The sequence below is a fragment of the Salarias fasciatus genome, chromosome 22, assembly GCF_902148845.1.
Source record: "Salarias fasciatus chromosome 22, fSalaFa1.1, whole genome shotgun sequence".
Classification (NCBI taxonomy): Eukaryota; Metazoa; Chordata; class Actinopteri; order Blenniiformes; family Blenniidae; genus Salarias; species Salarias fasciatus.
This window is the reverse complement of record NC_043765.1, coordinates 19,235,509-19,258,673: the sequence shown is the minus strand read 5'-3', so window position 1 is coordinate 19,258,673 and position 23,165 is coordinate 19,235,509. Positions and strand designations below refer to the sequence as shown.

Here is a 23,165-nt window from a genome sequence, read left to right as displayed (position 1 = left end):
CAGGGGTTTTAAACCTTTCAGAGCAAAAGAGTCATTTTTGCCATATTTACCCAAATTTACAGGGAGCAACCATTTTTAAATAAATGTTTTTTTTTGGATATATAGTTGATTATATAAGCTCACAAAAACTATATCATATGTTGCATTTCAAAAGTTTCAGAACTACAGCTTAGAAAAAGACAGCGATTTTATAAGTTTTTATGTGTTTAAACTTTTTCTTGGATTTTAACAACTGTTTTGAAACATTTGAAATAGTCCAACCGTTTAAACGTTTTGTTTTACATAGTTTTTCTTTGTTTTTTTTACATTTCTTATACCTGTTTCAATGTTGTTTTTTTGTTGTAACTTTTTTTGTTACTTTCTCTTCACCTATCAAACACACAGATGAACCTGTATTGTTGAACGTTATATGAAATGAGGCTGTGCACAATAAATTAAACTCTACTTTGCTCCAAAACTTGCCTTTCAGTGTGCAGACAGACCCCTGATTACTGGCACTGTGTGATGATAAATAGGTAATCAATCTGATGCAGGCAAAATGAGGTGAGATCCGGGGGTGGGTGCTGGGGGGGTGATTAATGAGCATTATCTAACCCTGAGCTGGGAACAGTGTGTTACCACTTACAGCTCCTGGGTAAACTTTGCGTGCATACATAGCTGAGGGTGGTATTGCCATGCCACACAGACTAAAAAAGGCATATGGGACTGTCCAATGGGAGTGGTGAGTCCTATCTGCAGACAGCTGACACTCTGACATCCTGCCCCACCCACCCCCCCCCATCCTCACACACATACCCCTCCCAGACACATATTTGGGGCACCAGAGGGATAGAAGAGCTTGGATATGACCTAGTATTAGCAGCTAAGTGTAGTAGTCCAGGCTCTCCTCGATCACCCTGTTTTTCAAGCCCAATTATTTCTGCACCCTGAGCACAAACAAACAAAGGGTCCCACAACCAGTTGAACCACATTAGTGTAGCAGTGCAACACGCTGCCAACATGCCAGAACACCGGGCTGTTCCTGGAAGTTTAGTTAAGTTTTCTGGGAGTAATGTTGCAGTTGTTGATGTTGTTATGATGCGTTGGCGGAGCGTGTTCAGGATACGTCCTAAATTTGTCGCATATCAGGTTTTGGTCACCTTTCCAGCCCTGCCATACGCTGACCCGCAGGTGCTCACTGCGCATGCGCGCTGGGAAACTCTTTAAATACCCCAAGTCATCTGCCACAACAAAACATTCCGCTGTCAGACCTTTTAACGCTCCGTGCGACTGCCGACGGCCGCTCTCAGGCCACACACACACGGGTGTGTGTTTACTTTAAAATACTTTTTTGTTCCCCCACTCAGAAAAAAACACAGCCGAGAGCCTGCCTGAGTATTAACGACATTGACCCGGAGTCGTTACGGCTGAGCAGGGGGAGACGGACGGGGGAAAAACAAAGATGGCTGAGTAAGCCAGAGAGAGACAAGTCCCAACAGAACCGTCTCCAGCCGCGGCTTTAAATCACCGACACGTCCCGTGGGTCCTCTCGGACGGTCAGCCGGTACCGGAGCAGGGACGCGGGGAGCAGCCGAGCCGGGCCGCCGGTGCACATCGTTGTAACCCGCTGTCAGTGCGAATAACGGCGTCGAGAGTTGTTTTTGTTCTGCCCGGGCTCAGGGAGAGGACTGCTGGGTTTTTTTTTTTCTCTTTTTTGTCAACGTAGCTAGCCGCATACTCTGCTAGCATCACTGTAAGTCAACTAAACTAGTAGACATCTGATTTTACGCGACACCTCTCGTTTAATTCTGCACATGCTCTCGTTGTTACACGGTCGTCGGCTTGCTAACATCCCGGTGGGTTCGCGTAGGCTGGCATTAATCATAAGTTGGTGTTTTCCTCCTGACAGCCCGTCGAGGCGGTAGCCGAGCTAGCGTTAGCCCGCCGTCAGCTGACCGTTAGCCTGACAGGTTGTACTAGCTGCGAAGCTAACCTGCTAACATTTCGGGTTCGGCCCGGCCGCGGCAGGTACACAACGCAAATATCGAGACAGCCATCGACCATGTCTTCACTGGAGGAGAGAGACGTGGGCGTTGCGGCCGCCCCTGGCTCCTCCTCGGCCGGCCTGGGGGTCGGGGCCGTGGGGGCAGCGGTGGAGGCTGTGGCCGGGGTCGCAGCCATGCAGGAGGAGGGCGGAATCCGGCGAGAAGGGCCCGAGCCTGACGCAGACGAGCCCCCCAAGAAGAGGGTGAAAGTACCCGAGGGAGAGTCAGGAAAGCTGGAGGAGAGACTGTACTCAGTGCTGTGCTGCACCGTGTGCCTAGACTTGCCCAAGGCGTCTGTATACCAGGTAAACGTGGTGTCAAACACAAAACCTCCCCCCACGACTATGAACTTACCAGCCAGACATGCTCAGCCTCATACTAGCAGCTCCCTGTGTGGCCCCCAAACCCCCCCAGTTTCCACTGTCAACCTGTTGAATTTGTTGGCCAGCTTCATTTAATTGTAGTGATACTGGATCCAACACTGGCCCTCAATGTCTGTTCTGACTGAGCGGCACACAGGTGGTCCTAGAACACAAATCTCCTAAAACGGTCCTTGATTACAAAAAAACACACACCCAAAACTCCCACAAGAACTCTTGACAAAACCTGAATCGAGCCCCTTCTGTCAATCCTCCCCAAACTTTCTCCTAAACGACCTCAAGCTGCTCTCCTCACTGTCAAGTCAACACACGTTATCAATCATTGTTTAAATTTCAGCACATGCCTGGTTGTGCACAGTGCTGCACACACTCCATTTATGTTAAATGTCTCACACTAACCGTGTAATCACAAAATGCACATGCCTGCTAACCCTCACACATCCCACGGAACCGTCATTTGTAAAAGTGCCTGAAAACAAGATCCATTAAATTTCTTCTTCAGCTGTCATTGTGCCGTCCTGTTTGACAGCAAGATGAAGACACAGCCTTTGCTCTTTGAAGCTTAACAATTTTGGTAGTTTGTTGTTTTTTGGAGCACACTTTAAAACAAAAAACAACTTTGCCCCTGCTTCCACATCTAAGTTTTAACCCTGTATCAGGGGAGATGACAACTGTAGTCAAATATGTAGTTTTTTAAAATATATTTTCCAATGTAGGTGGTTTTAAATGACCCCTTTTGGGTCTAATGAAGTTGGGGTTTTTTTTTTTTAGCTCCAAATCTTAAAAATTGTACTCACACTCTTTGTGATTTAAGCATCGTTCACTAATTATGCGTTTTGTTTCCCTGAAACACTGTTTTATTTACCCTTTTTTTTTGTATGACCACCAGTGCACCAATGGTCATCTGATGTGTGCCGGCTGTTTTATCCACCTCCTGGCTGATTCTCGCCTCAAGGAGGAACAGGCCACATGTCCCAACTGCAGGTAAAACCACATTCACAGTAAAGGGCAACACTTCTGAAACTGTCCAGGCGTAGAGATACGCGTGGCAGCTGAATGTGAGCTGAAAGAGGTTACTTACTTCATGGGCTAGTCGTTAGAAAAGCTAACATTTGAGCTTCATACTTGAGATGCTTCTTTGCTTCACCACGCCAGATTCTAATAAACTGATTAGCTTCATGTTCTGAAGTGGAAGAATAATGACCCATTTGAACCAGGAAGATACTGGAAACATGCAGCAGGAGATGAACAAGCTCGGTTATGTGGTTATTACTTATTTCTGACATCTTAAATTCAACTTAATAAAATGCACAGCATCAGTAAAAGTTTAATGTGTGAGAGAGGTTTGAGGCCAATAAAGTCTTGTGTAAAATACAAAAAGCAAGAAAATTGAACAAAGACTCACGTCGGGTCAACATGTAATAAAAAAAAACAAAAAACATAACCAATCACAAATCAACCAAGCTGTCCAGAAACTTAGATTTCAGTATACAGGGTTTTCCCCCAGAAAACTTGCTAAGCCTGGTGGTTGGACTACTAGAGAAGCCCACCGTGTTTATGTAAAAAAAAAAAAAAAGTAACAAGTTGACAGAAATTGTGACTATTTTGTGTTATTATAAGCATTTAATAACATTATTTAAATGCAGAGTCTTACAAAAACGCACAATCTTAAAATAAAGTTTTAACAAACACAAAAAATACAATTCAAATACATAATATCAATTGTTTTCACTTAAGTTATTTATATTCCTAAATGATATTCACCTGTTCGTTTTTGGAAAAAAAAAGTCATCCGTAAACATGTATCATCTGTCTCATTCTTAGATGCATATGTTCATATTACATCTGGGATATTATTGAAAAATTCAAAGTTTTGTCAGTTTTTTCTCCACTCCGACATCTACCAGTGAGCTGGTTTGTCGAGGTCGTCCACATGGAGTTGCAGTTTACATTTCATTGGATACTTGCTCACAAATGATGATGAACGCAATAATGATATTGATTGAAATGATTAAAAAGTTTGAAGATTTTTTTTTTTTTAATTTTAAGTAAGATCATTTGACCCTCTGGTTCAAAATTAGGGGGAAAAATGGATCTTATAAAATTTTCTGAAATTTCTTATATTTGTGCATTTGCATTTTATGACTCGTGAGATCTAATTATAGAGAATGAAGTTGGTCCAAAAAAAAGCTTGAAATATTTCAGTGTATGTAGACTATCTATGTGGTACTACGTATGTGGAATCTCATCTCTAGCCGTCTTCTATCTTCATCTATAGTTTCACAGTTACTGATGAGTAAATCAACTACTGAACCAAATACTGGTAAATCAGCGCAAACTAGAAGAGACAAATTAAAAATCTGACCTCGACTACCCATGTGAGAACAAAAGTAAACTAACTTCACATATTTGAATCAGACGTGTTTAAAATCTCATCACCCAGCAGCACATAAGATAACTTTTGCCACCTGGACCGTGACCTCAGGATTTTGCGTTTGTTTACGAGCTTGTGAGAACACCCTTCACACGCCGCACATGCTCCACATACCGATGCAGTGAGCCGCCGCTTGTGGTTTTCTGCGTTCACGTAGGTGTGAGATCAGCAAGAACCTGTGCTGCAGAAACCTGGCGGTGGAGAAGGCCGTCAGCGAGCTGCCGACAGAGTGCACCTTCTGTCTAAAACAGTTCCCCCGCTCCAGCCTAGAGAGACACCAGAAAGAGGAATGCCAAGACAGGTGAGCGTCGCACACTAAAAACACAACATTTCCCACCGCCGGTGGCAACACATTCAGTAAGTTTCGGTTGCTTCTCCAAAGATTTTTAATTGAGAATGCCTGATCATAAAGCCATGCTGAACACAGAGATGGGCTTTTTTCTCCATGTCCTTTTGGTAAAACATCTCTTCTTTCTGTATATAACGCTTTACCGGGTACAACAGTGTTCCTCACTGGTCTCGCACACAGTCTGCAGGCCAATTCTGGTCTCGCTGTAAAGATGAGAAAGACATCAACTGATGTTTTTAATGTAAAAATAACTCCTTTTTTCAAAGTATTACCGATATGTTGCGTTATTTATTAGGCGTAGCAGACTTGGTGGATCGGTGGAAGTCGTCTTACTGATGAATTGGCTTCAGTCGTACTCCGAAGTCTGGAGGAGAATTTGTACAACTAGATAAAATTGAAATGTTGTAAAGAATTAATTGTTGTTTTGGGACTTCACCGTCATTGTTAAAAATGATCTAAAGCTGCGATTATTCTTCATTTTCTGCAAAAAAATTAAACATAAGGTTTTTTTTTCCCAAGATATATTGCTTTGGAGTACATATCTCTTTGTATTAGTAAAAAAATGTATCAAATGATTATAATACAGTGGTTTTACTCTTCTAGTCCACTCAGTTAGTTACCTGAAGAAATCCTTTAAAGGGGCTGTATCATGCAAAATTCACTTTTTGTATGTTTTAACCTTGGTATATAGTTATGTACTCACCAAAAACACCCCCAAAGGCCCTCGGCAATCAACGTTGCTGCTTTTTGTAACTCCAGTTACGGAGATAAACTTTGACCATCGTCTGAAAGCAACAACCAAACAAGAGCAAAAGTCTGAAGGGTCTGCGCTTGGTGAGTTTCTAACAGGAAAAGACGTTTTCGCTTGTCTTTGCGTGCAGAGAAGCTAAAGCTAAAGAGCTAAAGCTAGCCAGCGTATTTGTTTTGAAGCGCTGATTGGCTGAAGTAGCTGTCAGTCCAAGTCCACAGGGGAAGAGGCAGGATTTTCAGTGAAACAGAGCCTTTTCTCTTCCGGGTTTCAGAATTAGCCCCAGAAAATCTTTTGTTTTACACAAAATGACTTTTTCTTAGCGCCAAAAATAAACTATTACCATGTTAATGCCATTTCTAGGGTTTGGACTAGCTAAAAAAGCACGATACAGCCCCTTTAAGTTTATCCATCTGAGGCTTCTTTTTTAGTTGTTCTCCGAATTATTATTTTTTTCATTTTTTTTGAGTCTGTTGCTCATTTTACTTCATAAAATTGGCTCAGAATATATGCATATGTGTATTATGTGTATTTTCATACTGTCTTCGCACTCTGGAGTTGAAATTTGCAGCGTGAACGTCCTATAAAGAGTTAAGAAACATCAAGCAGACACATCACAGGGGTGTGTGCGTGCGTGCGTGCGTGCGTGCGTGCGTGCGTGCACACTGTTCACTGTCACATGAGGTTAATTTATCGGAGTGAAGCATGTGAGCAGCCTCTTCAGAGGAGGACAGGGAAGTGGCCACGTGACTGCAGGCGGCGCGTTTCTTTTCGTGCGGCGCCCGGCGGGGGCGTGCATGGAATCCTGCGGGGTTGTTGTTATAGCAACAGGTGACCCTGCTCAGGACAGCTGTGTCTCTGCACATGTTGCCATGACAACAGCTGTGGCAGCCACCAGGTGTTTTGCGCTGGGGTCAGACAGAAAGCGGTGCAGGTCTGCTGCGAGGAGCCAGGGCCGCTGTTATTCTCAGGTATGACGCCCTCGTTCCAAAATGATCAGGGTGTTTAAAACGCTGCAATTATGATCAGTGATTACAGGTATTTCTGTTGTGAATCTTCCACGTAAGACAAAAGTTTGTGTTTAACCCTGTGAACTGTGTAAGCACAGCTTTAGTTAGCCTCGCTTCACTGCACAGGCTAACTAGTACCTTTCACAGTATGAAAGCCTCATTTTTATTGTGTGAAAGTGAAAAGTATTCCTTCCAAAGTTCCTCCATTTAACCTGTAATTGATTTGTATCCATGTCTTTTTTTTTTTTTTTTTTTTTTTTTCGTTTTCGTCTTGCGGCCGGCTCTCGGAGAACACTTATCATCAGCAGAGCATTAATTAACGTCAGTTCACAACCTCTGCTAATTAGTACCTTTGATATCGCTGCCTTCCACTCAGCACAAGTGTCATGTATTCATCTGGAGAGGATCTAATTTAACCGGAGCCAAGTCTGAGCTTCCTTTGTCTCCAACGCCGTCTCCTCACTTCGCTTCCAGGGTGACGCAGTGTAAGTACAAGAGGATCGGCTGCCCCTGGCAAGGTCCGTTCCACGAGCTGCCGGCGCACGAGAGCGAGTGCTCCCACCCCACCAAGACGGGGACGGAGCTGATGGGGATCCTGGGGGAGATGGACCAGAGCCACCGGAGGGACATGCAGCTCTACAACAGCATCTTCAGCCTCCTCTGTTACGAGAAGATCGGCTTCACAGGTACGCGCGTCGCTGAAACGGCGGTTAACGAAACGCGGCGTCTCCCTCACCACCCCCTCCTCTCCGCGGCCTTCACAGAGGTGCAGTTCAGACCGTACCGCACCGACGACTTCATCACCCGCCTGTACTACGAAACGCCGCGCTTCACCGTGCTCAACCAGACGTGGGTGCTGAAGGCCAGGGTCAACGACTCGGAGCGCAATCCCAACCTGTCCTGCAAGCGCACCCTCTCCTTCCAGCTCATCCTCAAAAGCAAGGTGCCTCACTGCTTTCTCTCTTTCAAAGATGACAGGAAGAGGCTTTAAATGTATCAGATTAATGGCTTCTGATGGTCAGACTGATTTTTAGTTACAGATGTACAAAAAAAACATTCATCTTCCGCCCACTTTGTTGAACTGGACGACGTGTGTGTGTCTCCTCAGGTGAACTCGGCCCTGGAGTGCTCCTTCCTGCTGCTGAAGGGGCCGTACGACGACGTGCGGATCAAGCCCGTCATCCACCACCACTCCTTCAGCAACGACACCAACGAGACCGACTACGTCCCGCTGCCCATCTCCGACTCAGTGGAGTGCAACAAACTGCTGGCCGCCAAAAACATCAACCTGCGCCTGTTCATCTTCCAAGTCCAAAAATAAAGAGCGAGAGAAGAGGAGGAGGAGGAGGAGGAAGATGGAAGAAGAGAAGAGGTGATGGAAGGAGGATGTGATGAGAGACACCACTGAACCATTGATACCTCTTAACACACACACACACACACACACACACACACACACACACACACACACACACACACACACACACACACACACACACACACACACACACACACACACACACACACCACATCACATCACATCACTAATTATTCTTGCCTCCTTTTGCAAGATAGTGAGCCCCCTTGCTGGGAAAAGCTGTGAGTTGCTATTGAGATGGGTGGGCATCGATGTAGGGTGGAGGGGTGAAGGTTCAGCTGTGTGTGTGGGGTGTGGGGGGGGCGAGTGGCGCGCACCTACGGACTGAACGAGCCGTGCACACACACACACCAGTGGAAGCAGGGTTTTTTTGCGGGTGCGTCTGCAGTGTGTGTGTGTTTGAGAGAGGAGGAGTGAAGCGGCGGGACACAGGAGCGCAGTCCGACGTCCCAAAGACACAATGTGAAAAAACAAGAGCGGCTGACTCTCCGCAGCTCTTCTCCGGACACACGAGTGCACGTGGAGGAGATGGATGTATATATGCGGACGTGTGTATGCGTGCGCGCGTGTGTGTCGTTAAACCTCCCTCTACACACGTCACCATTCGGTTCAGCCATTTCTGTTGTGGCAAAAAAAAAAAGGAAAAAAAAGATGACACTTTTCTCGTGTCGGGAGTTTGCCACGACAGATGAGTGACGTCACCCCCCCCCCCCCCCCCCCCCCCCCCCCCCCCCCCCCCCCACCTTCTACCTGTCATCCAGAGGAGAGACGGCCTGGCTGCATGCATACTTTTAGTTCTTCGACTTATTTTCTACAGCTGTGGTTACTTAACCTCCAACACTAATACCAGTTTTTTTTTTTTATTTCTCTTAACCCTGAATATTTAAGTACCTGTGAACTTTGTTTTTAGTTGGGGGGGGGTTTTAGCGTGTGAACGGCTGCCTGTGTGAGTGAGTGAGTGTGTGTGTGTTTGTGAAGCAGTTGACTGTGACATCCTTGTGAATGTGTGGAAAGAGTACAATCCTGGAGGACGTCATTAGCAGGGCTGCTTCTCCATCAGACCCTCGGGGGTCCCCAGGTCGACTGTGACGGTCTCGGTAATTTATTCAGTTTCGTGGTGAGTTGGCATCACTAAAATAAAAAAAACAGAAAAAAAATTGAGTGCACAGTGTTATGTTTTCTGACAACATTTTTTTTCGTTAGTTTGTGATCACGTAGTGCTTAGTTAGATTTTAAACTTACTGATTTTGAAACTTTTTTTTTAATGACCTGGGAGAAAAGCGAATCACTTTTTTGGCTTCAATTAATCACAGGCTTTGATCCAAAAAGGAAAAACAAAAACAGGGATGGCTTTTAAAATTGTACTGTAAAACAAAAAAAAAATAAAACCCCTCTTCATTTTGTTCATCATATTTGGTTCCTAATCTGCTGTGAATAGTTAGTGTAGTTTTTTTAGGGGGGTGAGTATAGTTGTTTTTTTTTTTTTTTTTTGTTTTTTTTTTCCTTGATCCAGAATTACCACAAACTGGCCTACAGATAATCTGCGGTCTGGTCCTGTTGCAGTGTGAGAGCATGAAGGAGCTGTGAGGATGACTTCTCGTCGGCCTGCGCAGTGGCTGCGGGGACGATGGTGCATGGCGTGTGTTTGTGTTTGTGCGCGTGTGTGTGTGTGTTTGGGCAGAGACGGCAGAGCCGGGTGGTGGGAGGCGGGCCAGGCGAGGTTTCCGCCTCACTACGGTGACATATTAGTGTTAGACTTGAACGAGAAGATGTTACTTCAATAGATCCTACTGTAAAGCAGATAGATCTCTCTCCTCCTGACCTCTACTTCCTGTATTTCTGTGTTTTAATGCTTTGTCTCTATGCCAGTGGACTCACTCATCTCACTATGGCTGTACATGTGCCTTTTATTAAAGATCATGGAACCTGCACTGCCGCCTCCGCGTCCTTTGTCTGAAACAAAAATAGGCCCGGCTCCCGCGAGCTCATCGGCGCCGCCATGAATTATGCATCCAGCGCCAAGGTTATGAAATCTAAATTTAATTTTAAGACTTGGTGGCGGTGATGGATACGTTTCATCGAGTCGGTTTTTTGGCAGAAAGCGCAGAGCAGTAGCGCTGGCAGTTTTCACCGCTCGCATGGAAGTGGAAATGAGGTTTGCTGCAGTCGTGTAAAATGTTCGCCATTTCAGGACTTGAAGAGGAGAGTGGTGTGTGTGTGTTTGAGAAGCTGATTCAGCTCTGATCCATCTGTCACAACTGAATTTCTGATGGGATGTGGTGCATGATAACCGGAGCATCTGAAGAGAAGACTCGTATTAATGGCGTCCGTGGATTTTTCTAAAAATACAATATTTTATTGAACAGCTGAAATTTCAGAAAATCTGAATGCAACATTTTTCAGGCACTTCCACTCAAAATAGGCAACCTCTTTGATTTTTTTTTTCTGATGTGTCTGCATGCTTTAGATGCATCCGAGCATCAATAACACCTCATTTAAATAAATGGGGGGGCAGAAAAATTCTCAAAAACCCTGATCAGTGATTACTTCATCAATGGGATGAGAAAAAAGCCATTAAAATCTCTTTGTACATGTGTCGCTGGTTTCAGCCCACAGTCAAAAAAAACATGTCAAACCTGCAGCTCTATACAGAGAAAGGATGGTTGATCACTCAAAGAAAAAAAAATTGCTGTAATGTTTGTCTTTAAACAGGGGGAGGTGCTAGCTACTCACTTGGATTTTTAAAACCAAACCCAGTAAACTGCTAAATTTGCCTCAGAAAAAGCCCTGTAAGTGAAGACATCAGTGTTTAATAGTCTGTTTGGAAACTCTTCCCCCCCCCCCCCCATTGTGTGAACGCTTCTATTCACACCAGCGGAACACTGACGACGATCAGTCACTGCAAGCCTTTCACCTGCCAGTCACATGTCACGTTCAAACAATGACATTCGTCTCATTTCTACACTCGGTGGCAGGTTTAACCACCCAAAACTGTGCTTCCTTGTTTTACTGTGCTAGTTCGAAGCTGTGGGTGATTTGAAAGATGTTCTCGTGGCTTCTTCATCATCCAGAGCGGAGGAAACAAGAGAGTCGGGATGATATAGAAATGTGACCTAGTCAGTCCAGCCACAGCACTTTATTCTCTTCACACAGTGCATTTCCTTAAAACACAATATATAATTTAATATCAATATAAAACTCCATTTGTGTATATAAATTATGCATTCGATACAGCAGCTCTGATATATACTATTAAGCTTTGGTACATTTGTCTGTGTGTGTGTGAACAGCGTGCCCCGGGGGCTTCTCCGGGGGAAGGCGAGGGTGGAAAGAAGAAGAAGAAGAAGAAAAAAAAAAAGGTGTTGGTGTCTAGTATGTGCGTGCGTGTGCACGTCAGTTCACACAGGACACTACGGTGGCGCCGCCGTCGCTCCGTCAGTACTGCGCGCTCCAGGCCGGCGCGCCCAGGCCGGCGCAGCTGGGAGGGAGGCAGCTGCCGTGGTGGGAGGGCGGGGGCACCATGCAGCAGTACCCTGCCTCCCCGCCCGCCCCGGGCACGACTTTACTCTGGGGGAAGGACACTGGAACGCCACCCTGCAGAGGAACACACACACACACACACACAAAGAGAGGAAGTGCCAAAAAAAAAAAAAAAAAAAAAAAAGAAAGAAAGAAAAGAAAAGAAAAAGTTGGTGGTGAGAATTTTGCTGCGACAAGCACTTTGTGAAGTGCTAAGTGCTCCTTGTGGGGGCCGAGCTGTTCCAGCCCGACACGCGGCGTGTTTACCTGAACCACGCTACACTGATGGGAGGCCGCTGGTGAGTAGGTGCCCAGCACAGCCTGGGGCTGGGGGTGGGAAGACTGCTGCAGCCTCAGCGCAGCGGCGAAGCCTCCTGCACACACAGACACAGCAAACCGATTATTGACCAAACGTTTTCATCCATTTCCTTTGATGACGTCTCAAAACCCGCTGGCAGCTGTGAGTTGGTTTTAGTTTTGATCCGTTTCTGCTACAGTAGGAAATGAAACAGGTATAAATCCAATCAACGACATCTGGGCTCCGCTCAGCTGCCTCGGTGTCACAGTGCTGGGCTCGTTTGTGCAGGCGAGGTGACGCCTGAATGAAACTCAACCATCGCTAATGGTATTACTGCAGCCTTGCTTTTTTTTCCTGATGGGAAACGCTCCTGCTGGGCGAAAACCGAAAGACAGAAATATCACTGACACTCTACTTTTTTCGGGCAAACTTTCAGAAAAGGCATGGTGACGGTTTTTTTTTTTTTTCCCCCAGCTTCTCCGAGGCGCCGGTTTGCTGGATCGGTGATTTGACGATGTCTCCCTGATCAAACACTCCGGACTGAAATGAATGGCTCGTTATCAGGCTGCCGCAGAGCGCCACGGCCAGCCATTCATTTGCATTACGCCTGTTGCAGCAGAGAGCGATCTGCTGCTTAGATACGAGCTCCAAACACCGAGAGCGGTCCAGCAAACACCGTGACTCCACTGGGTCTCACCTGTTTTTTTTTAAAAATTTTAACTTAAACTTTATTATATTTATTCAAGCAACTGAAAACACACAGAACAGTGTCAGGAGAATTACTTTCAGTCGTCAGTTTGCGGCACGTTGGTGAAACTGCGCCTCATTTTAAAGCGGCCGAGGTCGATTCTTCTGGCTCTCGGCCGCGGTGACGGATAGAAGCAGCAGGAAAAGAGACCGGTTCACTGTGAGACCCTCAGACTACATCTCTGACAGTGTAACGGCCCCCTCCTCTACTGCCACGGCTTGGTTCCTCTCACACACACACACACACACACACACACACACACACACACACAAACACAAACACACACACCTCCACACACAGTACCTGTGGGTTGCGGCGCCTGGCTCTGGGCGTGCTGCGAGGGCGAGACGGGCCGGCATCCTTGCTGAGCTGAGGTAGCGAACTGGCCGTAGTAGAACACAGGCACCTGAACGACAGCAGATGTTTCTTCCCCCACTTGAAATGATTTGGGTGGTGAAAGAGGTGGAGGGAAGCAGCAGCAGCCCCTTACCTGAGGTGAGGGCTGGCAGTAGCTGGAGGGGTTGGGTGGGGGAGGGGGGAGAGGAGGAGCTGCATAGAAGTAACCCTGGCTGGGAGGGTAGAGGGGCGGGGCCTCGCCCGCCGACTGACAGCTCACCGTCACATGAGCGAACTGAGAGGAGAGATCTTCCATCTGTCGGTTGGGAAAGAGAGAGGGGGGGGGGTCAGAACGCACACACACACACATATATATGAACCCCCGGAATAAGAACACACACGTGTTCTGTGGGGTGGAAGCTGCGCCGCACGCCGATACGTACTGTTGAGTATGGCTGTGAGGGAGTGACAGGCAACATCTGTGGAGCTGTGTAAGAGACAGACGAGTACTGAACCACCTGAGAGGAGGACACACACACACACACACATACACACACACAAACACACAGACAACAGAGATAAAGGCACAAATATCCACATCTGTGTGTGTGTTCGTGTGCGCGTATCTTGAATGCAAAGCGCTTCTCGCAGCGTGAGCGTGTGCGCTACCTGCTGCTGCGGCTGCGGCTGACTCTGGCTCCTGATTGGCTGCTGGCTGTCTGGGGGGTTGTACACAGCGGGGGTCCCGTCGGGGTTGAGGAAGGGCTGCCCTGATAGGCGCGGGGGTAGAGTTTGATCAATGCGCGCGTCCCCCTCTGAACTGCCGCCGCCGCCGCGGCGAAGGCGCGTTAACGTACCGGTGTGCGGGTTCACTAATATGCTCCCCGGCGGGATGCCGTTCTCCGCGATGTAGGCCGAGCCGGGGGCCGGCTCCTCCAGGATGGGGGGCGGCGACGGGTGGGGCGGCAGCCTGAACAGAGAGATGGAGCCTGGGAGGGATGAGGGGGAGAAGAATGAGCTTTTAATCCTCAACATTCATGAGAAAAAACAAAAATCACTTTCACCCCTTCCGTCTGTGCTAAAAACATACTGCCCGCCCCCCCTTCTCCCCCCCCTCCCCCCCTCCACCCCACTTCCTGATTATGTGAAGAAGACTGGAGGTGTTGTGTGAAAATTTACAGCTCTGGTGTGAAGATTCATGGAGCCGAGTTAAAATTTTCACACCAGGAGAACTTCCACTGCTTTTTGTTAATTAGACGCTGCTGAATAAAGAACCGATAATTTATAAGCAGCGATTTTTCCCAAGTGTGGCGCGGCGATGAAGTCTGCGCATAACTTCGCTCTCGACACGCAGGTACCGAGGAGCGAAGACTCTCACCCGCCGCGGCTGAATTTACACCTTTTCCGAGTGTGATGGGAGAAAGTGTTAAAAAGTCATTAAGTGCCGTTAAGCTCTGGAAAAGGAAAGGGGGGGGGGGGGGGGGGGGGGGGGGGGGCGAAACGCACCTGAACCTCGTGCGTCCCAGCTGTGGCAGTTGGCGGGCGGGCGGGCTTTCGGGGCCGGGTTCGTCCACTGGTGCGAGGAATCCGAGTCGGTGCTGCTCCAGGGTCGGGGGTCGTTGCCGTAGCGACAGTCGGTCTCCGTGCTGCTCTGCCTGCTGCTGCCCGTCCAGCTGGAGCCCGAGCTGTCTCGGCTCCCCCTGCGAGACGCATCCGGAATTATCCCGCAGCCTGGTTGCTGCGCGAGCGAGCGGCGCCCCATTAATGCGTTCGGGGACAGAAACGGCCTCCGCACCTGCTCCGTACCACACATGATGAAGGCCGGAGGGCTTTTCATGACACATTCTTTCACTAAAATTACCCATAAAGACTTATTTTTTTTCCCCTAAACACACACACACACACACACACATGTCAGTAAAGTGAAATCTAGGTCTTCCTTTTGTTTCCGCAGCAGAAGCGGTGTGTGTCAGCCAGGCTGACCGGATTAAGATGATAAATGACTGTGGGTCTGCGAGTTCTCTACCTGAAGAGCTGCCGTCTCCTCTGGGTCTCAGCATATGGATTGTAGTCCTCCACGTCCCTGCACGCACGCACACACGCACACACAGACATGTATTAATGTCCTCATCTAAATATAATAGGCTAAAAGGAGCATGAAAAATACCCTGCAGGCAAGGTTACCTGGTTTCTGCGTGGGCGCTCTCCTGGGTGCAGGACGGCTGCGAGCAGGAACGGCACAGAAATTAGTGAGAACCTTTACTTTTTTTTTTTTTTTTTTTTTTCCTCCTGTCTCTGTGTCACATCTGCATGTTTTGTCCTTCCACAGTCTCCTCCTCTCACCTCCTTCCTGAAGATTCGCTCTCGTGCTCTTTGGTACTCCTCCTCCCTCTCCTCCATCGACTTGCCCTGCTTCTCCCGTAAGGGGTGGAGCCGGCTCTGCAGGGGCGAGCGAGAGAGAGAGAGAGAGAGAGAGAGCGAGAGCGAGGTGGGTCACGGCGCTGATAGGACACGATCAATGTCAATTAAAAGAAATTCCTGAGAGCCCGGCAACAAAGAACGGACGGACGGACGGACGGAACCGACCTGGTCGTCCGAGCTGTTGTCTCGCTTCAAAATGGTTTTCCACTGCTGGATCTCCTCCGCCTTGTCTTTGTGCACCTCCTCCAAGAAACGCTGCTCGGGTCTTCGGGCGAAAAACATCACGGCTTCAGTCGGTTTGCAGTGAATCTGGAGGCTTCGGACGGAAAGGCCGAGGCTTCGCTTACATGCGTGTGCTGCTCGTCCTGTTGATGATGACCGACTTGCCCGTCTGGTCCACGTTGTGCTCCATGCCGAAGTAGGCCGCCACCCGATGGACCAGCATGCGGTGGTAGGAGGACATGTGGGGGAACTTCTTAAAGGAGCTGACATGTGTGGGGGAGGGGAGGGGGGAGGAGGAGAGGAGAGGAGAGGAGGCCGCAAGGGAGGAGGGGAAAGTCAAAAATAAATATATATGAAAAAATATGTTTTGGCTTGAGTTCAATTTCCTTCCAAACACACCCACACCAACACAGGCGCCTCGATATATCGATCAATACAATAAACACGCTGCATGGACAGAATTATAACACTCATATGTGGGCGGCTGGCATGCTGCATTTTAAATTAAGCCGTGCCGAAACTTCAACGGGACTTAATATTCATAAAATATTTATCCCTGCACCTGAAATGGGTGCATAGCTCTATTAAAGCTCAAGGTTACAAGCTTATTTCACAAACACACACACACACACACCTATTGCTGGTGATGAAGTCGATCATGTCCTGCTCCAGTTTGAGCAGCATCATGCGGTCTCTGGGGTTGCTGTTGAGGGTGTCGACAATGAACTGGTGCAGGTCGATGCCGGTGGAGTCTGTGTATTCCACGCTGGGCTCTGGAGGAAGGACGGCGAGTTAGGACACAGCGCAAACGAGCGCAAACACACACTGCGGTATCCAAACACCCCAGGAGAGGAGGATGTAAATAGCGGGCGCGGGATCTAATTTTATTACATTTTATTCATTATCTGTTCCCCTCCCTGTGGTGAGAGATATTGCACGCACGCACACACACACACAAACCTTTGGACAATGATGATGAAGGTTTCTTTGGATCTGTGCTCTTCTCTTGCTCCCCCTCCCTGCAGGAGCTCCTCTCGTCCTCGTGGCAGCTAAATGAGATGTTTGCATCTGGAAATGCCTGAAGCAGAGGAAGGCCGAGTGTAATTCCACTGTGGGGATGAGGAGGACGAGGATGAGAGGAAGACGCAGCGTGTCTGACCTGGGTTTCTTCGCATGTGGAGGACTCCTCGCACACCGCCATGCTGCGCACCAACTTTCCTTTGGCCTGCGACGCACACACGAGCAAGCGATATTACGAATTCATAGAGCCTAATGCAATCGATATTTCACTGAGAATGAGTAATGAGAGGCAGACTTATTTTAGCTTACCTTTACTCTTTTCTTTGGTTGCACCTGGTTACACTGTTTCTGCGCGTGAAGACACAATTTATTTTGATGACGGGAGCTCGCCGGGATGCGCAATTTTATTGTGGCGCGCTGCAGTATCTGTGTTTGGCGGCTCACCTGCTGCTCGGGCTTTTTCTTGCCCTCGTCTTCCTTCTGCTCGCATGGCGGCGTGCACGGCGGAGGGGAGGGGCGGCCGGCGGCGTCACACGGCATCACGTCGCAGAGTTTCGGGAGGACATCTGGACTCGCCGGGGCTACTTCACTCATCCTTCTGCAAACCGCACAGCGCCAACTCTCAGACGATGTCCGCATGTGTGGATATTCAGACGGGTGTGTGTGTGTGTGTGAATTCATGCGCTACCTATTTGGGGTTGTTTACTGGAGAGGCGCACAGGTGAATGATGAGGTCATATATCCCATGTTCCCACGGGGCAGCCAGAAATGCAATTATTAAGTCCGCCTCTGCTCGCCTTTTCCTACTGTTCCTCCTTCCGCCGACCCTTTACTGGTCAATGGAAAATAGCCTGAAGAGATCGAAAAACACAGGAGGATAAAAGCAGCATTAGTGGTCATGGTACAACAGAAACGCCGCTGTAGTCTTTTACACACACACACACACACACGCAGGGATCAAGCAGTTGCTGGGGCATAAAAGAATAGCAGCTGGAAGTGACATCAAGTAGCTGAGCTTCTGTGTGTGTGTGTGTGTGTGTGTGTGTTTATATACCTCTGTCTGTGCTTCCCAAACTCTCCTGCTTTGAGCCCTAATTGTTGCTTTACAGAACTGTGTGTGTGTGTGTGTGTGTGTGTGTGTTACTGTAAGCAGGCCCATGCGTCTCTGACGGTAACAGTCACACACAGGCCCGGACACCGATGTGGAATCTGCCTGTGTATTTACATGTGCTGTGGCCGGAGTGTCGGGTGGGCGGGTGGGTGGGTGCGTGCATGCGTGGGCGTGCATGTGCGTTTGAGCTTGTCCTTCCTCAAGCTTTTCTTAGAAACAGCAGCTGCGGAGGGAAACATCCGATCCACCAGCTCTGATATTCCCAGAATGCCAAACTGAGTCTCTGATCCCAGTGGCGAGGAGAATATTGCCTGCACACACACACACACATACAGATACACACACGCACGCATTCCTGCATCTTTTCCGAAAGGACAGACAGCGTTCAGCGGGGACACATTCCCCGGCAACACACAGCTCAAGGGGACACTTACTGGCGAAACACTTGGGACAGAATAACGAGCTCAGAGGATGCCGAGTCCCACAACATGGTTATTTAACACCCCACTGGAGATAATGGCGGTTTTTTTACCCCGAAAAAAGAAAAAAGAAGAAGAAGAAAAAAAGAGCTGTCAGTCCATGTGCAGCCAAAGTGATGTTTACTTCTCACATCGCTTCATTGACACGCCGCACACGACAAAGGGAGAAAATCTTCTTACTGCAACAGCGAGAAGGGCGAAATCTTGGTTTTTCAGCGTAACAGGCGAAATGACCACAGTGTGTGTTGCTTCGTAATCACTGCATTTATGGAGAACTTGAATTTTTCTTTAAAGCTAATGTGGGCAAAAAAGGAAGAAAAAAACAAATCTGACTGTAATGTGATGAGCGTGATTTTTTTATTGGCATGGACAAGTGGTTTTATTGATTACTGTTTCACTCCTGCTGATAGGATCGTCTCGCAGCGAAAGAAGCCGTGTTACATAACAAATCCTTGAAGTGAGGGAAGAGGAAGAGACACGGATCCTCCGATGAGGCGAAAAGATATTATTCTGTTTTCAACCACGAGAAAAAAAAAAAAAAAAAAGAAATTTCAGATTTTTTTTGGGGGGGCCTTTTCATTGCCTACACTGACAATATATTCATTTTATATAGTCATTTTTTGGGGGAAAAAGATAGTAATTTCCAAGAAAAGGAGGCAAATTGATGGACCAAGTAATGCAAATTGGCTAATAATGTAAATGCCGGTTTTTTGTGTGTGTGTGTGCAGCTGAAGTCTCACAACGATCTGCATCTCAGTCGGTGGTCTTTGCCGCAGCAAAAACGAAAAAGACGGAGACAAACACTCAAAAGGGCACAATAGCTCGGGAGGCTCCCCGATGTGCCGTGGGCGAGTTCTCGCTGAGCAGTCCTTCAGCCGGAGAGAGAGAGAGAGAGCGCGAGCGGCTTCAGGACCGCTGTGCTTGACCCTGACCTCAAACCTCAGACCTCAAAGAAGGGAGAAAACAACAGCTCTTTATTTAATTATTACCAAAGAGCGGAGAGCGTCTTGGCGCTGCACGCTGTAAATCTGCGCTTATCTGAGAAGATCCAGTGCGGAGAGGGAGAAGGGTGAATGTGGAGCAGATGTAGTGGAGGGAAAAGGAAGATGAATGGGATGTGAGCAGGGGGATGAAGAGAGATGAGGAAACAGTCTGCGGGGACTTTAAAGGTGAAGCGGGGTGAAGGCAGGCGTCGAAAAGAGGGAGACGTGGAGAATTAGTGATAGAGAGGCTTGCAGCACAGTTCTGTCTCCGGGCTTTTCAGCCGACGGCCGTGAAGGGAGGGGGGGTTGGGGTGGGGGGGTTTGAGTGGAGCTACCAGTTTTTTGAGCTGAGCGCTGCAGAAGTGGCCGGCCGCCCGGGGAGAAGGTGTGACACGATCATTAGTGTGTGACGGATGGCGGCGGGAGGCAGGGAGCGCCAGCACCCGCTACATCATCATCCATCTGCTGCTCTCCCCGAAGCCTCCAGCCTCGGAGCCACTTACTCACCAGGACACCTTTCTTCTCCGGCCAAAAGCTGCCTGGCTCATCTACACTGACACACAGGCAGGCCGGTTGGGAGAGAGTCCAAAAGCTACTTTAGACAGCCATTGTCAGCTACATCCAGTTATAATAAGTCCTTAAGGCTGGTACAATCCTGTTTGTAATTAAGACCGGTGAGAAATCTGTCCTCTGCGATGAGGGCTAAAATTATCAGTGCTTCTTTGCCTTGTTCCAACACCGAGGTGGCTGCTGCGCTCAGGCTCATCATCCTGCGCTGTCCATTCGCAGACGCTTATCTGCACATTTTACCATCTCTGAGGACGACTTCTTCCTCTTCTTTTTTTTTCCCCCCCCTTCTTCTTTTCCTCCTGTGTTTGCACCCCACCGGCTTAGGAAAACACACAAAACCTAGAAATCATGAGTGCCTCTGGTCACAGGAGCTGCTGCTGTTTGTGTGTTTTGTCTCTGAGGTTGAATCTAAATCGAGATTTCATCCGTTCCCTCCCTCTGCTCAGGAGCTCATTAGGAAACGGTTCAGAGAGACGACTAGAAACGAAAGGGAGAGGGGAAGGGGGGGGGGGATTGGGGGGGGGGCAGGTCTTTGTGGTTTGAAATAATTGAAAATTTGGAGGCAAACTCAGAACCTTCACCGCTTTGTTTATCCCATAATGTGCACAAGCTTTGCCCCTGAGCCTCTAATTGGACTGCCTCTGAATTGCCTCTCACAATATAGATATATGTGCTGTTTCCTCCTCCTCCTGACATTTTTATATATATATATATATATATATATGTGTGTATATAATGTTTCATCAAGTGCACCTGCTGAGTCCTCTCTTTCCCGGCCAGGCTTTATAATCACCTTGCAGCAGCATATTTTAAGTGAAACATCTAACAAACAAGGCAGCTCATTATCTCGACTCTCATTTCTTTAAAAAAAAAAATAAAAAAAAATAGGCAGATGCACGAGAAACCAGGCAGTGGGGAGGAGATGGAGGTTCGTCCTGTCTGCAGCACCTGGCCAGCCCACAGCCTCATCACCGCGGTGACTTGTGGCTTCCAGCTGCATTGCTCTGCAGCTGAACTCAGCTCCCCCCAAACAATGGAAAACACCTACATACTGACACACATCACCTCGGCATTGTGCCCCACGTGCACGCGCTAAAGGGCGACTGCACACACACATACACAGAGAGAGAAAGAGAGAGAGAGAGAGGAAAAAAAAAACCTTGGGTGATGGCACCTTGAATCTGTCGCAGTCGACATTAAAATGCAGCGAACAGGTGTCTCCTCCATCGTGCACAACTTTGTAGCCTCCCGTTGACCCACATACCACCGCGGCGGCGGTGGCGGCGGCGGCGTGCTGCTGCTGCTTTCTCCCGGCGGCTCCGCGCGAGAGCACCGGTGCCGGGAAGCGTGTGCGCGTGTGTCGCATTACGGTGACCCGGGCTGGAGCTGACACGCCGGGCTATTTTTACCCCCTCCGGGAGCAGGGGGAGCGCGGACCTGCTGCTCCGGGGCTTCAGCGCGCTGTCAGCGGAGGGCAGGAGGGAGAGAGACGCACGCACGCGGCGGGTGAACTCAATTAAGAGGGGGGAGAAAAGAGGCACTTCGGGGCAACGGGAACACGGAAGGGGGGGGGGGGGCAATTTACAAGTCACATTTCTGCCACCAGACACAACGAGCGGTGGAGGAAAGATAAAGATATGACATCGTTTGCGTTGAAATGTCGAGTCCTCGTCGGTACAGACGGTCAAACGGGGGTCTCGCGGGTTAAAAGCCGCCTTCCCGCCGCGGACGCGCCGCGAGGGACCGATGCCGCAGAGTTTGGCTGAAACTAAAGCGCCCAGGTGGGATTAGGTGGAGCCGCTCCGGCCGCAGACGGCGGAGGGGGGAGCGCAGCGGAGGAGCGACCTGCTTCAGCCTGGATTGGGGGGGGGGTGAACCTCGGGGAAATAAAAGGGGCGCGGCGGCGGCGCGCGAGCTTACCGTCAGCGAGGCGTCTTCCTCCCCGCGCGGGATCAGTGCCGGTGTAGCGACCCACGAGCTGCCGCACACCCGGTGTTCTGTTGACTGTGAGGTCCGTTACTCCTCCTCCGCCTTTTGCCTGTCTCTGCCGGAGCAGGAGCAGGAGGAGGGAGGAGGGAAGAGGGAGGAGGCAGGGGGAGGAGGAGGAGGGGGAGGGCCGTCTGCTCTCAACCCCTCAGCCTCCTTCCTTCACCGCCGCTCGCGCTGCTGCTGCTGCTGCAATCATCCTCCTGGAGTTCAATAAATACATTCCTGCCGAAGTGCAGGGACACGGTAACACCTGACACCCAACCGGGCCAGAAATGCAATATTAATCCCAGAAAGAAAAAAAAAAAACACGAGACAGCCAGAATCACGTGCACAATGATCAACAGACAGAAGAAAAAAATAACCTAAATGTAAAAGAAATACCCTCTGGGATTATGTATTGTATTATAAGTCATAAAAATAAGGCTTTCCTTTTAAATTGCGATAAGCAAATGGAGGAGTTTGCATGATCTCCCTGTGCTTTCATGGAGTATTGACAAGAACATTTTCTTCTACAGCCTAAAGATGTCTGTATTTTCTTATTTTGCATGTTCTACCTGAGCATTAGTTTTCCCTAGGTAATTACATATATTCCCCAAGGTCCAAAGACATGCACAGAAAATGAAATGATCAGTCTCCATCACTTGTGTGTGTGTGTGTGTGTGTGTGTGTGTGTGTGTGTGTGTGTGTGTGTGTGTGTGTGTGTGTGTGTGTGTGTGTATGCGTGTGTGTACCGTGATGGACTGGTGACCTGTCAAGGTTGCACCAACTTTTAGCCCACTGTCAGCTGGGATCGGCTCCAGCTCCCTGTGACCCTGAACTGGACCAAGCAGCACAGAAGTTGGAGGGATGGATGAATGAAGCCACACAAAAACTGCAAAAATCAACAAACATCCAAAAAGTCGCTGCAGGGAAGCAGGTGCAAAAGACAAGTAAAGTAAAGAGACACAGATGCAACCAATAGATGCACAACAAACAGAAATTAAATTGTGTTTTGAGTTGAACTTGATGTGTTGGCCCTGCTCAGTTAGAGAAAGAAAAACATTTTCATCATGTCATTCATTTAAACTTTTCAGTGGAACTTAACTTTCAGCCAACAGTGAAATAAACACTAATTCAAAGCACTAAGTTAGGTGGAAATACAATTAT

General features: G+C 48.4%; 2 protein-coding genes across 4 annotated transcripts; one reads left to right on the top strand and one right to left on the bottom strand.

Annotated features, from left to right (window-relative positions):
* The first annotated feature begins 1,224 nt into the window (after positions 1-1,224).
* On the top strand, positions 1,225-11,486 carry zftraf1 (zinc finger TRAF-type containing 1). 2 transcript variants are annotated; one of them, XM_030120451.1, is made up of 6 exons: positions 1,225-2,329; positions 3,294-3,388; positions 4,996-5,139; positions 7,420-7,631; positions 7,710-7,879; positions 11,368-11,486. In XM_030120451.1, exons 1-6 carry the CDS (start codon positions 2,042-2,044, stop codon positions 11,425-11,427), a joined length of 969 nt encoding a protein of 322 aa, XP_029976311.1. In that variant the 5' UTR covers positions 1,225-2,041; the 3' UTR covers positions 11,428-11,486. The 2 variants fall into 2 exon arrangements, with proteins under 2 accessions (XP_029976311.1, XP_029976309.1); XM_030120449.1 differs by lacking the exon at positions 11,368-11,486 and adding an exon at positions 8,054-10,254 and having other exon boundaries at positions 1,226-2,329; positions 7,710-7,888.
* Positions 11,382-22,106, bottom strand: arpp21 (cAMP-regulated phosphoprotein, 21). 2 transcript variants are annotated; one of them, XM_030120448.1, is made up of 20 exons: positions 21,951-22,105; positions 17,576-17,738; positions 17,332-17,485; positions 17,197-17,235; positions 17,027-17,092; positions 16,828-16,945; positions 16,502-16,640; positions 15,993-16,130; positions 15,811-15,910; positions 15,568-15,663; positions 15,409-15,446; positions 15,251-15,307; positions 14,731-14,924; positions 14,082-14,213; positions 13,894-13,994; positions 13,668-13,742; positions 13,379-13,540; positions 13,192-13,294; positions 12,110-12,216; positions 11,382-11,917 (listed from the first exon to the last, which is right to left on the bottom strand). In XM_030120448.1, the coding sequence occupies exons 3-20, from the start codon at positions 17,479-17,481 to the stop codon at positions 11,759-11,761; spliced, it is 1,974 nt and encodes a 657-aa protein (XP_029976308.1). In that variant the 5' UTR covers positions 17,482-17,485; positions 17,576-17,738; positions 21,951-22,105; the 3' UTR covers positions 11,382-11,758. The 2 variants fall into 2 exon arrangements, with proteins under 2 accessions (XP_029976308.1, XP_029976307.1); XM_030120447.1 differs by having other exon boundaries at positions 17,197-17,485; positions 21,951-22,106.
* Between the last annotated feature and the right edge of the window lie 1,059 nt (positions 22,107-23,165).